General features: G+C 55.9%; 1 protein-coding gene across 3 annotated transcripts in view; it reads left to right on the plus strand.

Annotated features, from left to right (window-relative positions):
• LOC142024885 (uncharacterized) overlaps positions 1-15,451 on the plus strand; it is a 44,034-nt gene that overhangs the window by 13,918 nt on the left and 14,665 nt on the right. For 2 of the 3 annotated variants that reach the window (XM_075017199.1, XM_075017200.1), the window contains exons 1-2: positions 6,448-6,583; positions 10,580-10,693. In XM_075017199.1, coding sequence (XP_074873300.1) covers positions 10,679-10,693 — 15 coding nt within the window. In that variant the 5' untranslated portion in view covers positions 6,448-6,583; positions 10,580-10,678. Of the gene's footprint in view, positions 1-6,447; positions 6,584-10,579; positions 10,694-12,772; positions 13,440-15,451 lie in introns of those variants that run through there. The other variant, XM_075017205.1, reaches the window with a different exon arrangement.

Raw genomic sequence — 15,451 nt, forward strand, 5'->3', positions numbered from 1 at the left:
GGCAGAAGGATGCAGTTCACCCCAGTAAAGTGACTGCAGATGACAACCTTGTTCTGGCGGTCAGTGGCTGAGATGGCACCCACGGGCTGCAGCCTGGGGCTGTGGCCCCACTGTCCCTCCTAAACGGCCCAGGCTGGGCTGTCTCTCACGATGCTTTGCCCATGCCAAGCAGCAAACCCCTCGGGGGGCTGTTTTCACGCAGTAGAGCTGTGTGCGGAGCCCCACCCCCAGCCAGATTAGCTGACTACTCTCAGGGCCGCTCACACAGAGAATGGCACCCGCCAAATCCCCCAGCTCCCAGGCTTGTGCCTCAGGAACATACATACCGTGCTGCATTGCTGAAAACAAGAAGTGCAGATTCATGAATTGGATGTACACCAGCCTCTAAACCTGGGCAGGGTTAGCACACTTCAGGCAACTTGCTGCTCAAGGTAAACAGGTAACACATTTATTGACTACAAAAGAGAGATTATAAGTGATAGAATCAGAATGCTAGGACTGGAAGGGACCTCGAGAGGCCATCGAGTCCAGTCCCCTGCCCTCAGCACCAGGAGAAAGAAAATATAAACTTGCTATCTAAACTTCCACCCTGTTAGATTGGGCAACATCTAGATTAAGCAATTTTTCACCCACCTCCCCCCATGGGATATTGCAGTTTATAGAACAGCGGTTTCACTCGCAAAACGGGGGGTAGGCCCCTTTGTTGGAGTTTTCAGTCTGGTGCGCACCCCTGTTACCTGCAGCACAGGTGGGGGCAGGAGACAGACGCAGCTTGGCCCCCTGTGTTTGGTTTTATATCCTTAGTCCACGTTCCTGTAGGGCATTGTCGAGTCCCCAGGCGAGGTGGAGTGGTTCCCTTGCTGTGGTTTTATAAAAGTGAGTCATTGCAGTTGCCGGACATTGGTACAGGTTGGGGACCGACTGGCTCAGCAGCAGTATGATGGAAAGGGACCTAGGGGTTATGGTGGATGAAAGGCTGGATATGAGTAAACAGTGCGCCCTTGTAGCCAAGAAAGCTAACGGCACCCTGGGGTGCATTAGGAGGAGCGTTTCGAGATCTAGGGAAGTAGTTATTCCTCTTTATTCGGCACTGGTGAGGCCACATCTGGAATATTGTGTCCAGTTTTGGGCCCCCCAGTATAAAAAGGATGTGAATTTGCTCGAGCAGGTTCAGCGAAGGGCAACAAAAATGATTAAGGGTCTGGAGCACAAGACCTATGAGGAGAGGCTGAGGGATTTGGGCTTGTTTAGTTTGCAGAAGAGAAGACTTAGAGGTGATTTAATAGCAGCCTTCAACTTCCTGAAGGGGAGCTCTAAAAAGGAGGGTGAGAAAGTGTTCTCAGTGGTGTCAGAACAAGGAGTAATGGTCAGAAGTTGAAGAGGGAAAGGTGCAGGTTAGATATTAGGAAAAACTACTTCACCAGGCGGGTGGTGAAGCACTGGAATGCGTTGCCTAGAGAGGTGGTGGATTCTCCATCCCTTGAGGTTTTTAAGTCCCGGCTGGACAAGGTCCTGGCTGGGATGATTTAGTGGGGGTTGATCCTGCTTGAAGCAGGGGGCTGGACTAGATGACCTCCTGAGGTCCCTTCCAGCCCTATGATTCTGTGATTCTGTGACAATCCTCTGTATTTTACAAATAATTGAGAAATGCTCATAAAAGTATTTTTCTTTAAAAGTAGTTAGAGTTGTCTTTTCTTTTAACATGCAAAAACCCACACAAACTGCCCAAGGTCCCCCAGAGAATTCTTTTTTTAATATTGCTGACTGCACCAAACATTTCTGGGTCCAGATATGAGCCCTGGGCTGGGACATGAATGCTACAGAGCTCTTAACTCATTGGGTAGGTAACAAGAGGGTTTAGATCTTAGCCTGGGGCTGAGAGATGTGCAGGGTGGGGACAGTTTCTGAGCTGAGAGGGATTGAGTTGGCTGAGTACCATGGGATCACTTGGTGAATGATGGATGGCACAGCAATGTTGGGTCCGGGAGAGAACAGCAAATTCTTTACACCCCAGCTCAGTGTCATTAGCCCCATTCTACTGATGGGCACAATGAGAGGGAGTGACTTACTCAAGGTCATCCAGAGGCACAGGAGGAAACAGAACTCATCTTTCCTGAGTTGCAGTCCAGCACACCTGCCACTAGCCCACGCTGCCCATCTCCCACAGCCTCTCTCCATTTGTCATTCCCACTTTCCTCCCTAGCCCCACATCCAGGCCTGTCCCTGTGGCACATAGCCTGGCCTCAGCACCCCAGCGGGCTGCGTGGAGGCATTGAGCAAGAGACCCAGTTCCCTCCTATCCCTGCTGTGCAAAGAAGAAAAGAGACAAAGAAAGACTTTGAAAAAATATCCCTTTCCCAGGGCTGGGCAGAGAGACGTGTCTAGATTGAGGATTCTTATATGACCTTCTTATAATCTCTCAATCATCTTCCTAGAGTCGCTACATGAAATCCTTTTATACAGAAACTTTGTATTAAGTTACTTGTATTGTCTGGTGTCGTACCCCTAAAACTAGCTACAATAAAGAGACTGTCTTTGTCCTAGAATAGACCTCCTCCTCCTACCCCATTGCTGGCCCTGCGGAGTGTCTGCAGTGTGAATGGATTAGGCAGGAAGGACCAGCACATCCAGACAGTTGGAGTGGTTGAGGCGGGGATGGATGCGTGATCTGAGGGCAGTGAACCCTGTGAAGTGACCCACTGAAAGGAGAAAACAAAACAGCAGAACCGTAGCACTTTAAAGACTATAAAATGATTTATTCGGTGATGAGCTTTCATGGGACAGACCCACTTCTTCAGATCGATTTCATTTCCAATACAGACTGACATTTATAAGTACAGAGGACCAGAAAAGAAAATTTGCAATAAAAACTGACAAATCAAATACCTAGGATTGAAGGGGGGGATGAGGGGTGAGGAGATTGATCTGAAGAAGTGGGTCTGTCCCACGAAAGCTCATTGCCAAATACACCATTTTGTTAGTCTTTAAAGTGCGACATTTCTGCTGCTTTGTTTTGGTGGAGTACAGACTAAGCCAGGACCTCTCTGTTATCACTGAAAGGAGATCAGCCGGATGGAGGCCCTAGGAGTCAGCCACGAGTACCCACTTCTGGAAGCCCCTCTTTGAAGATGAATGTGGCAAGCCCCACAGGAAGGTGCCACACGTGACTACCTGCGTATGCGTGTGATGACTCTAATTCTGTGTCTGCGTGTAAGGACTTTGCAAGAGAGGGGCGCTACCATAACTCTAGGGTATCTCGCAGGGGGACCCCGGCTCTGGTCTTGTCACCATCAGGAGCCCCGATCCGGAGCAGCAGAAGCCCAGCTCCACCCCTCCCCCCATGCAACTCACCTGATCAGTGATGTCAGGGGAGCAACTACTGGCGACCGTTACAAGACGGAGCGTGTGCGCCCGATATAGAAATGCAACGCACACCTGCAAGTGATAAGTGTTCGTCTCACCTTCAGTAAATGGGGCTAGTGCCTTTTCCCCAGAAAAAGCTCCCGTGTGCTTCTTATATGTGTAACACAGGGAAGGGTGACCGCCCCCCACCCCCGTTATCTGGGGCAGCAGCCAGGGAGAGAGCGTTGTCCCAGCAGTCCCCCCGGTGGGGCACTAGCACAGCACAGCACTGAGCAGGCCTGCTGCCCTCCCAGCCTGGCCCTCGAGGCAACGGCACTTGCTGCTCAGGGGCCAAGCCCTGCCCCCACTGCGACTCTGCAGCCCCCAGCTCGCCCCAGCCCTGCACAGGGTCTCCACCGCTGCCAGTGCAATTGTCCAGACTCCCTGCGGCCCGTGGTCCGTACATTGCAGCTGCAGGGGGAAATCCCAGGCCGGAACGCCCCTGCTAGAAAGGGAAATCCCCCAGTTGCCCCCTCCTGAGGGTTCCCCCGAAAGCAGTGCACCCCCTCACCCCTCTCCCTGCCGTGTCTCACTGGAGAGGCCCAAAGGGCCCTGGATTGGGTCTGACCCCTTCCACCTTCTCACCCAGCCCCCACCCAGCTGTGCCCTGCAGCACTAGGATGGGCAGGCCAGGCCTGGGCCCATCCTGGGATGCTCTTGCTTGCCTGGCCTTGTCACTCAGGCTCCTGGCCTGGTGTGACGGGGATACCAGGGCTGGGAGGCACCTCCCTGTTACCCGCCTTACACTGGCTTAACAAGCTGCTCTCCTACCCCGTAGGGTCGCTGTCTCCCACCCACAAGCTGGCTGAGAGCCGTCGCCTTTGATGCAGTCTCCCACAACACCCTTGCCCGTAAGTTGAGGACATGTGCAATGGATCCATGGACTATACCAAAGGTTCCCAAACTGGGGGGTGCACCCCCCTGGGGGGCAAGAAGAACTTCGAGGGGGGGTGCGAGGCAACTCAGCCTTCCCCCTTCATTCCCCCACCCCCAGCCATGGGCTCAGCTGGGCAACTAGCAATTGAGTTCTTCTTCCTTCAGCACTCGGGAGCTGCGAGCAGCCCCTGCCGTTTTACGGGGTGACCCTGCAGCCACTAGGAAAAGGAGGCAGCTGCGAAGAGCCACATGGCATGCGCTCCTGCAAACCAGAGCGAGCGAGTGCGTGCGTGTGGGCTGCGGGGGCTGGGGCGGCGGGGGCTGGCAGTGCCTGGCTTGGGGAGAGGGGAGGGGAGGGGTTCTGCCAGCTGGCAGGGCTTGGGTGGTGGGCCCATGGCTCGGGTGGTGAGCCCCAGCCGGCAGGGCTTGGGTGGTGGGCCCATGGCTCGGGTGGTGAGCCCCAGCCGGCAGGGCTTGGGTGGTGGGCCCATGGCTCGGGTGGTGAGCCCCAGCCGGCAGGGCTTGGGTGGTGGGCCCATGGCTCGGGTGGTGAGCCCCAGCCGGCAGGGCTTGGGTGGTGGGCCCACGCAGAACCTGCAGCTCACACAGCTGGCCACAGCTCCAGGGCTCCAGCAGCAGGCCCATCACTAGGGGGGCTGGCCAGGGCTCCGGCGGCTCAGGCCCGCAGCTGGTGGGGCTTGGGTGGCAGGCCTGGGGCTTGGGTGCCTGGCCTGGGCTCATCAGCTGGGGCTCATCATCCTTCACATTAAATTCCTTTTGTTTCTGCTGTTTCTGATATTAAATTACATTTTCATTCCATTTTTGGGCCAAGAAAAACTATTTGTGCTTATTTTTGTTTTTAAATAACATTCATTATCAATGTTTTGTGTTTATTTTAAACTCAAATTGAATTTTTGTTGAAAGGGGGATGGACGGTGGTAAAGAAGAGGCAGGAGGAGTGGGAGGGTTTCTCAAGCATCAAAAGGGGGCCGTGATGCCGAAAAGTCTGTGAACCTCTGGTTTAAAGGTAGATCTAAAGATGGGTCTATAGTTATTCTGTGAGACTCCACCTTGGTGGATCCTGAGAGGCTGCGCCTAGGCCTAGAGCTGAAGGCCACTATGAGCTGAAAACACTGGCAGCTGAAGCCAGGGAGAACTGGAATCACAAGACAGCAGCTAGGCAGCTGGTGAGAGAAGCGGTCGGCCGGCACCACCGGTGGGCAGCTGGCGCAGCAAGCGGAACTGGAGACCAGCACAAAAGGGGCATCCCCTCAGGTTCAATGAGGGAATGCATCGGGGTGCTGTGCCAGGGTCTGCACAGACTGGACAGGAAATGGATTTGAGGGGTGAAGGGGGGGTCAGTGAGTGGTTTGGGGGTGACTGAGGGTCTGTGAGCGGTTTGGGGGTGAATAGGGGGTGAATGGGGGGTCTGTGAGCAGTTTGGGGGGTGATCGGGGGTCTGTGAGCAGTTTGGGGTAAATGGGGGGGTCAGTGAGCAGTATGGGGGGATTGGGGGTATGTGAGTGGTTTGGGGTGAATGGGGGTGAATGGGGGTGAATGAGCAGTTTGGGGTAAATGGGGGGTCAGTGAGCAGTTGGGGGGGATTGGGGTATGTGAGTGGTTTGGGTGTGATTGGGGTCTGTGAACGGTTTGGGGGTGATTGTGGAGGTCTGTGAGCTGTTTGGGGGGCAATCGGGGGTTCTGTGTGAGGTTTAGGGGTGAATGGGGGTCTGTGAGCGGTTTGGGGGTGATCGGGGGGTCTGCGAGCGGTTTGGGGGTGAATGGGGTGGGTGAATGGGGTGAGTGAACGGTTTGGGGGTGATCGGGGGTTCTGTGAGCGGCTTGCGGGTGATCGGGGGGGTCTGTGAGCGGTTTGGGGTGAATGGGGACCTGCACTAGCGACAAGGCTGGGGGGCTGCTCCGGCGGTCTCTCCCTGAGCAGGGAGGGAGGAGATGGACTCCCGCCCGGCCCGGCCCGGCCCGGCCGAGCCCCTGCGCGGGGGAGCGGGGCGGAGGCGGAGGCGGAGGCAGAGGCGGCTGCCCCCAGCTGTCTCCACGGCGGGCGGCGGGGTTCCCACCGGCGGTGACCAGCAGAGGGCTCTGGCCGGCGGCGGCGGCGGCGAGCCCGAGCTCCCCCGCCCTGGTCGGGGATTGCTGCTTTCCGGTGCGGCGGGCTGAGCTTCCTGTGTCGGGCGCCGCCGCGGGCTAACAGCGGAGCCGGGCTGCGCCCCCGGGGAGCCCGACCCCCCAGCGCCCGGACGCGGACAGCGCCGAGCTCCGCCCGCCCCGCGGGGGCCGCCGCCAGGTGAGCGGGGAGCCCGGGGGGGCCGGGCCGGGCCGGGAAGGGAAGTGACTCCGCCCCCCCGACCCCTCCTCGCCCCAGCGCTGCTGCCCCCCCCCCGGCCCACCCCCGCAGCTCCCGGAGGAGCCGAGCCAGCCCGGGGGGAGCGATCGCCCCGCCTCGGCCGGGCCAGGCCCGAGCTCCCCGGGCACTTTGCAGAACTCGGCACTTTGGAGAACCGGCCCCGGGGTGAGGGCGCCGCTCCGGGAAATGCGGGGCCCGGCTGGGGAGACACACTGAAGCTGGGGCTAGAGGCCGGGGGGTGCCAAAGGGCCAGGTCCCTTGGGAGCAAACCCAGGCAACTTAGGAAATCACACCCCCACACACCCCGCCTCTCTCACTCACACCCACACCCCCACCCCCACACACCCCGCCCCTCTCTCTCTCTCACTCACACACACCCCGCCTCTCTCTCACTCACACCCGCACACCCCGCCTCTCTCTCACTCACCCACCCTCCCACCCCCACACACCCCGCCTCTCTCACTCACACCCACACCCCCACCCCCACACACCCCGCCTCTCTCACTCACCCCCACACCCCCACCCCCACACACCCCGCCTCTCTCTCTCTCTCACACTCACACACCCACACACACACCCCGCCTCTCTCTCTCTCTCACTCACACCCACACACACACCCCGCCTCTCTCTCACTCTCACACACACCCCCACCCACCCCGCCTCTCTCTCTCTCACTCACACACACCCCCACACACCCCGCCTCTCTCTCACTCACACCCCCACCCCCACCCACCCCGCCTCTCTCTCACTCACACCCCCACCCCCACCCACCCCGCCTCTCTCTCTCTCTCACTCACACACACCCCCACACACCCCGCCTCTCTCTCACTCACACCCTCACCCCCACCCACCCCGCCTCTCTCTCTCTCTCACACTCACACACCCCCACACACACCCCGCCTCTCTCTCTCTCTCACTCACACCCACACACACACCCCGCCTCTCTCTCACTCTCACACACACCCCCACCCACCCCGCCTCTCTCTCTCTCTCACTCACACACACCCCCACACACCCCGCCTCTCTCTCACTCACACCCCCACCCACCCCGCCTCTCTCTCACTCACACCCCCACCCCCACCCACCCCGCCTCTCTCTCTCTCTCTCACTCACACACCCCCACACACCCCGCCTCTCTCTCACTCACACACACACCCCCACCCCCCGCCTCTCTCTCTCTCTCTCTCTCACTCACACCCACACACACACCCCGCCTCTCTCTCACTCACCCACCCCCCCACCCCCACACACCCCGCCTCTCTCTCACTCACACCCACACCCCCACACACCCCGCCTCTCTCTCACTCACACCCACACCCCCACCCCCACACACCCCGCCTCTCTCACTCACACCCACACCCCACCCCCACACACCCCGCCTCTCTCTCTCTCACTCACACACCCCCACACACACCCCGCCTCTCTCTCTCTCTCTCGCTCACTCACACCCACACCCACACACACCCCGCCTCTCTCTCTCACACCCACACCCACACCCACACACCCCGCCTCTCTCTCTCACTCACACACACACCCACACACCCCGCCTCTCTCTCTCTCTCTCTCTCACTCACACACCCCCACACACACCCCGCCTCTCTCTCACTCACCCCCACACCCACACCCCCACACACCCCGCCTCTCTCTCACTCACCCCCACCCCCACACACCCCGCCTCTCTCTCTCTCTCTCTCAACTCACACCCACACACACACCCCGCCTCTCTCTCACTCACACCCCCACACACCCCGCCTCTCTCTCTCTCACACACACCTCACCTCTCTCTCTCACACACACCCCCACACACCCTGCCTCTCTCTCTCTCTCTCACACACACCCCGCCTCTCTCTCTCTCACTCACACACACCCCCACACCCACACACACCCCACCTCTCTCTCTCACACACACCCCCACACACCCCACCCCTCTCTCTCTCTCTCACACACCCTCACACCCACACACACCCCACCTCTCTCTCACACACACCCCCACACACCACGCCTCTCTCTCTCTCTCTCTCACTCACACCCACCCCACCTCTCTCTCTCTCTCACTCACACCCACCCCACCTCTCTCTCTCTCTCACACACACACACCCCGCCTCTCTCTCTCTCTCTCTCACTCACACCCACCCCACCTCTCTCTCTCTCTCACTCACACCCACCCCACCTCTCTCTCTCTCTCACACACACACACCCCGCCTCTCTCTCTCTCTCTCTCTCTCTCACACACACACACACACACACACACACACCACCTCTCTCTCTCTCACACACACACACCCCACCTCTCTCTCTCTCTCACACACACACACCCCGCCTCTCTCTCTCTCTCTCTCTCTCTCACACACACACCCCGCCTCTCTCTCTCTCTCTCTCTCACACACTCACACACACACCCCGCCTCTCTCTCGCACTCTTTTCTGGAAGTTGTTGCTGCACAAACCCTGCACATCCCGGACCCCAGTGTAACAGGGCTGTTTACTGGAGAAGAAAGGGATGAGATTATGAAGGGGCATAAGACAGAAATTGGGTGTAATTTCACAGGCTGGAGATCCACCAGGCCCTGCCAGCATCACCCCCAGGCAAGGGAGGGGGAGCGTTTGGCTTCTTTGACCTGAGTTTGTCATTGCTGTCTTTCCCTGGTTTGGGTATTAGAGACATTCTGTCCTGTGTCCTGTCCCCCTGGTTATCCCAGGTCAGTGTGGAAAAGCAGCGCCAGGGAGAAGACCCTTATTGGGTTTTGTATTGAAGCAGCACCTTGAGCCAGGTGAGGAGCTGACTGCTTTGAGCAAACTTGCTGTAAACAACAGATCTTGTCCTAGCTATTTTCAGGCCCCATGTTCCCAGCAGATGCATTGTGGGCTGTTCACTTTAACTGATACAGGTATAACCAAGGTAGTGCCTGGAAGGGGAACCTGAAATGTGGAGCATGTTTTCAGCCGTGAAGGAAAGTAACCCAGGAAATGCAGCAACCTAGGGATGTGGCAGCATCTCTGTCACATGGCATCTTCTCCTCGGGACTGGGGATCTATCAAATACTGGCCCCCAGTCCAAAGGTAGCAGCCGGATGCAGAACTCAGTGGATAGTATTCTTGTTATGCAGAACAGACCGGATGGTTATAACGTTTCCTTCTGGCCTTGATATCTACCAGTTTGTTAGTCTGACTTGAGGACTGAAATACGTTTCCACACGGGTAACATCTCTTCTGTTAGACCTGATCACAGCATATTCAGCAGGTACTTACAGAAATGGAATAAATTACGCAGAACACACCAGGCTCCCAAAACTGGAGAGTCCATCCCAAAGATGGTGAATATTTCAAGTCACTGTCAGTGCTTAGCACTAGGCTGAAATCGCTGATGCTCAGTGCACCCTGAGATGTGGCTGATCGTTTCAAAGATATACAGGCTCATCGTCCATTTCTGAGGAGCCAGAAATAGCCTGCAGGACGGGTCTCAGGAGAGCTGGATTCTCTCCTGGTTTACCATGGCTGGGGGCAAGATACAGTATTTTCAGCTCCCATTTAGTCACCAACACAGTGACCAGGTCACGAAACTGCTCACCCCAGCACTGCAGTTCACAGCCCCAGGGCCCAGACAGCAGGGCTACAAGACCTAGCCAGAGTACCAGTGCTCAGATGCTGCAGTATTGGGGTTGCATCAGCCCCACGCTGGATAGCTTTGTCCAGAGCGTGACTCAGGTTATGATGGTAACTTATTAGGTTGTTGTTTCTTCGTTCTTTGCACTGTTGTTCACTGCTGGAATTGTGTCTGACGGAACAAACTGTGTGAGTGTTGCTATGATCAAGGTGAATGTTTGTCTGTGTGTCTGGATGAAACATTCTTGCCTCAGTGCAATGAAGAGAGTGGAACGGGTTCTGGAGTGATTCCGTACGTAATGACCCCTTCACCTGTTGTCCTTCCCGTGAACAGGGCTCCTGCTTCCAACACCTGCTGAGGTAGCTTGGATGGAGGAAGAGGAGGAGACATGTAGCCTGGATCTCCAGGTCTCTGAAGAAGAGGAGATCCCAGATGATTCTAGCACAGGTGAGAGATTTCCACGATCCCCGTGAGCTCTTCAGGTTCTACCTCTTCCCATCTGGGCCAGGGCTTTCCCCTGCATGGCTGGGATCCTCCCGACAGACATTGCTCCTCTTTGCTGCATAGACTCCAAGGCCAGAAGGGACCCCTGTGATCTTCTAGTCTGGCCTCCTGTGTAGCGCAAGCTAGAGATCTGCCCCAAACAATTCCTAGAGCCAGGTTCTTAGGAAAAGCATCCAGTCTTGATTAAAAGCTGTCAGTGCTGGGGAATCCCCCCGACCTTGGCTGAGTTGTTCCAGTGGGTAATTACTGACACCAGTAAAATGTGTGGTTTGTTTCCAGTCTGAATTTGTCTGGCTTCGACTTCCAGCCCCTGCGTGGTGTCTGCTAGTCTGAAGCACCCACTCTGAAACATTTGCTCATTGGTGGGTGCTGCTAGACCATGATCAAGTCACTTCTTCACCTTCTCCTGTTAAGTTAGAAGGAGTATGCTCAGGAGCCTGTCCCTCCAAGGCAGGTTTCCTGTCCTCTGTCCTCCATTCTCAAGGCTCATCTCAGACTCCTTTCCAAGTTATCAACATCCTTCTTGCATGGTGGGAGGGCAGGCAGCAGAATGGGACAGAGGATCCCCTCCATGGTCACACCAGGGCCAAACCCAGAGGTAAAATCACCTCCCTCCGAGTACTCCAGATTCCCGTTTATACATCCCAGGCTCATGTGGGCCCCTTCGGTCACTGCATCACACTGGGAACAGCTCCCACTCCTGAGCCTTTGTTACAGTCCCTGCTCCCAGCCTTCCTCCTGTAACTGTGGGCTACATTCCTGATTGCTGGATGGATACATTTATTATTTAGCCATATCAACTGGCATATTTTTGCTCCCAAGCCTTTCAGATCTCTCTGCATCTGTGATCTGCCCTCTTCTTTTTCCCGACTCCCCCTGTTCTCGTGTCATATGCAGACGATCGCAGGCATTTTTAGGGTGCAAATGTTAAATAGTGCAGGTGAAAGTACTGATCTCTGCAGGACCCCACTGGAAACACGGCTGCTTGATGTGATTTCCCCTTGACCATTACACTTTGAGGCCTATCAGTTAGCAAGCTATTAACCCTTTAATGTGTGCTGTGTTCATTTTGTACCACTCTAGGCTTGTGATCGAAACTTTGAGTGGGATCAAGTCAAACACCATACCGATGCCTAAGTATATTACAGAAACCCTCTTACCTTCCAATTTCTTCAAAAAAGGTGTCAAGGAACTTGCCAGGAGCTGTTTTCCATAAACCCATATTGGCTGGCTTTAATTACGCAGTTCTTCACCAAGCCACAGTGAGGTCGCTGTGTTAGTCTGTATTCTGACAGATCAAACAAGCAGTCATGCAGCACTTCAAAGCCTCATAAGCGTTTTTTCACGCAGTTGCTGAATCTCCATTCCCAACATATAGTTAGTCTTTAGAGTGTTACATGACTGCTTGCTTGTTTCTTTTATCCAGTCCCAGAGCAGCCAGCCCAGCATGTTGCCTGGGGTCAATGTCAGACTTACAGGCCTGGGGCCGTCCCATTTACTATTTTAAAATTCCAGCCAAGCATTACCCTTCTCCCTGTCGTATGGCAGTTCCCTGAGCTCCCGGCCTAATGGGTAGCCAGCATTCCCACCCTCTGGCTCCCTCCTCTGTTGCCTCCAGGGAAGGCTTGGGGGGCAGTGTGAGTTCCTGGTTTTTTCAGTCTCCCTTGCGGGTTCTTTGCTTTGTTCCCCTCTCTCCAAGTTTCCTTGCGCAGGCAGAAGGGGTGACTCCTGCCTGGCTTGCGTCTCTCTCCTGGCAGGTGAGAGTGAGGAAGAGAGCCCTCAGCCGGAAGGTGGCCAGGCAGCAGAACAGCAGAGGTCGGCAGCAGGAGAATGCAAAGGGACTGTGTCCCAGAGCCCTGAGCGGGGAGAGGCTGCCGAGAGCGAGGACGAGTCAGAGGAGCAGCAGGTGACGGAAGTGGTGGTGTCCCAGCCCTCGGAGGAGAGCTGCCAGGAGCCGGGGGATGCCCAGCAGGCGGGCGGGAAGCAGAACGTCTGTGCCGAATGCGGGAAACACTTCTCCCGGCGCTCGCACCTCGTCATCCACCAGCGCATCCACACGGGCGAGAAGCCCTACCAGTGCCCAGAGTGTGGGCGCTGCTTCAGCCAGAGCTCCACGCTCATCAGCCACCAGCGCACCCACACGGGCGAGAAGCCCTACACCTGCCCCGACTGCGGGCGCAGCTTCAGCCAGAGCTCCACGCTGCTGACCCACCACCGGCTGCACACCGGCGAGACGCCCTACAAGTGCCTGGACTGCGGCCGGAGCTTCAGCCAGAACTCCACCTTCATCATCCACCAGCGCACCCACACTGGCGAGAAGCCCTACACCTGCCCCGACTGCGGCAAGAGCTTCAGTGTCAGCTCCTACCTCATCACCCACTACCGCATCCACCGCGGCGAGCGCCCCTACAAGTGCCCGGACTGCGGCAAGGGCTTCATCGACAGCTCCACCTTCGTGCGCCACCAGCGCACCCACACAGCCGAGAAGCCCTACCGCTGCGCCGACTGCGGCAAGAGCTTCAGCCTCAGCTCCTACCTCGTCAAGCACCGCACCCTGCACACGGGGCAGCGGCCCTACCAGTGCACCGAGTGCGGGAAGCGCTTCGGCGAGAGCTCGGACCTGCTGCGGCACCAGCGCACCCACACGGGCGACCGGCCCTTCCAGTGTTCCCAGTGCGGGAAGAGCTTCGCGGACAGCTCCACGCTCACCCGCCACCAGAAGACCCACCTGGAGAAGGAAGAGCCCATCTGCTAGCCATGGTGCTGGCACGGTTCCTGGGCCCTGTGGAGCAGCCGCCCCCATGCAACTGAATGACTCTTAGAGGGGGTGGAAAAGAAACCCCCGTGAGATCTCTCGGCTGTCTGGCAGTGCCAGCTTTGTTGATAAAGGCCCAGCCCACAGAGTCCTGTGTCCCTTGCACAAGACTCTACTTTCACTTAAAAAGGGAAACATGGATTCAAAAAGTGAGTTTCAAACCCTTGTGGTTGTGGAGGGAACCCAGAAAATATTGTTTGTAAGGCTTTGTAAACCAGAAGTCAAAGAAAAATACCCCCTTTCCCCCCACCCCCCAAAAAAAGTTGTTTCAAATGTCCCAGGAGGCTGACGCATCATTGTTGAATGCTGTGGTTGTGTTGCAGGGCCAGAGCTGTGTTCCACGCCTGACCTAGCTTTCTTGAGTGGAACAAGTAAAAGTTCTGGCCATGATGATTTCAGTTAGTGGATCCATATTTACCAGAGAAATTGCTGTAACAAAGTTTTTACATGGGAATTCCTTGGATGTGGGGGTTGAGATTATTATTATTCTAAGAAAAATGGTAAGTAAAAAGCATACTTCCCCAAGCTACTAGACTGCTACGGGTTCAGCTGGAAGCATTTACAAACCCCACAGTCTGGGCTTGTAACTCTAAAGATCCTGCCTTGATGGGAGTGGGTTTTGTGGCGTAGTGGCGTTGGCCGAAAGGGGTTAATAGAACGCTGGTTTTACTCTTACTGCACTAAACGGTTAATCATGGTTTGTGGTTTGTTTAAAGTCAGGACAAGAGACGCCTACTCGAACAGCATCACACAAAGCACTTCATTTTTTTCGTAAAGCTCACGTGAACTGGGAGCCCATGGAAGAAAAATTTAACAAGGGATGAGATGGGTTCTCTATCAGCCAGGTTCTGTGCATTGAGATCAGCTGTCTCCTTCTCAGTTACTGTCTGGCTCAGTGGGAGACTATTGGCTGGGTGTAGAAATTGTGTTGTGCCAGAATCACAGAATATTAGAAAAACTGGAAGGGCCCCTGAGAGGTCATCGGGTTCAGTCCCCTGCCCTCACAGCAGAACCAAGCACTATCAGCATGACCACACTAGCTCTTTCTGGACTAGAGCCCCAGGAAGTGTGCAACGGAAGAGCCGGGTGGGATTTCCGGAGGCCCAGTCCCATTTCGTTCGCCAGGAATTGGGGCACCAGGAGTTTTGGGCAGTGTTGATAGTCTTGACCTTAAAGCATCTGAAATGGAAAAGGTGAAGTGAAAGCTGCTCTGGTTCCCCCATTCCCAGACAGAGCAGAGTCCTCTCTAGAGCCCTGGAAAGTCCACTGTAGCCTCTGAGTAGCTGTTGCCACCAGTTCATCCTGTTTCTTCCTCTGACAAAACAAGCACACATCCAGCTGGGAGAGAGAAAAACGGCAAATGAGCAGAAAATGCAGCTTCTTTCTCTCAGCTTGTGGCTGAGCAGCTGTAGAATCGCGGTACCACCACTCAGCACACAACTTACCCGACCGGTGACTGTTTTCAAAATAAAGGTCCTGGACCTTGGTGGTAACATTACAGATTGTACAAAGCTTATTCCAAAGTGCGCTGTTATTTTCCCTAAGCGTGACACTAGTGCTGCAGCTTCTGTCTTGTGACTGAATGGTGGTTTGAGAAGGTTGCTCAGGGTAGAGGAATTCCCAGCCTTCAGGTGAGTTTAATGGGAAGCGCTGAACTAGAACTATTAACGTTTGCACTGAGCAAAGAAGAGCAGCTCTGACAGCACGTGCTCTCCTCTGCTTCGAAGGCGGCTGTTCACCTGGAACGCTTGCTTCATGGGCTGTTTGCCCCGGTAAGCACAAAGCAATCTCTCTTTCCCCCAGTGACATGGCGTCAGCGCATGTGAAAAACCGGCATGGCCTCCGCACAGCCCGCACCCTCCCCCGCTAGCCACTTGGCAGACTTG

Source organism: Carettochelys insculpta, chromosome 22, assembly GCF_033958435.1.
Source record: "Carettochelys insculpta isolate YL-2023 chromosome 22, ASM3395843v1, whole genome shotgun sequence".
In the NCBI taxonomy this organism is placed as follows: domain Eukaryota; kingdom Metazoa; phylum Chordata; order Testudines; family Carettochelyidae; genus Carettochelys; species Carettochelys insculpta.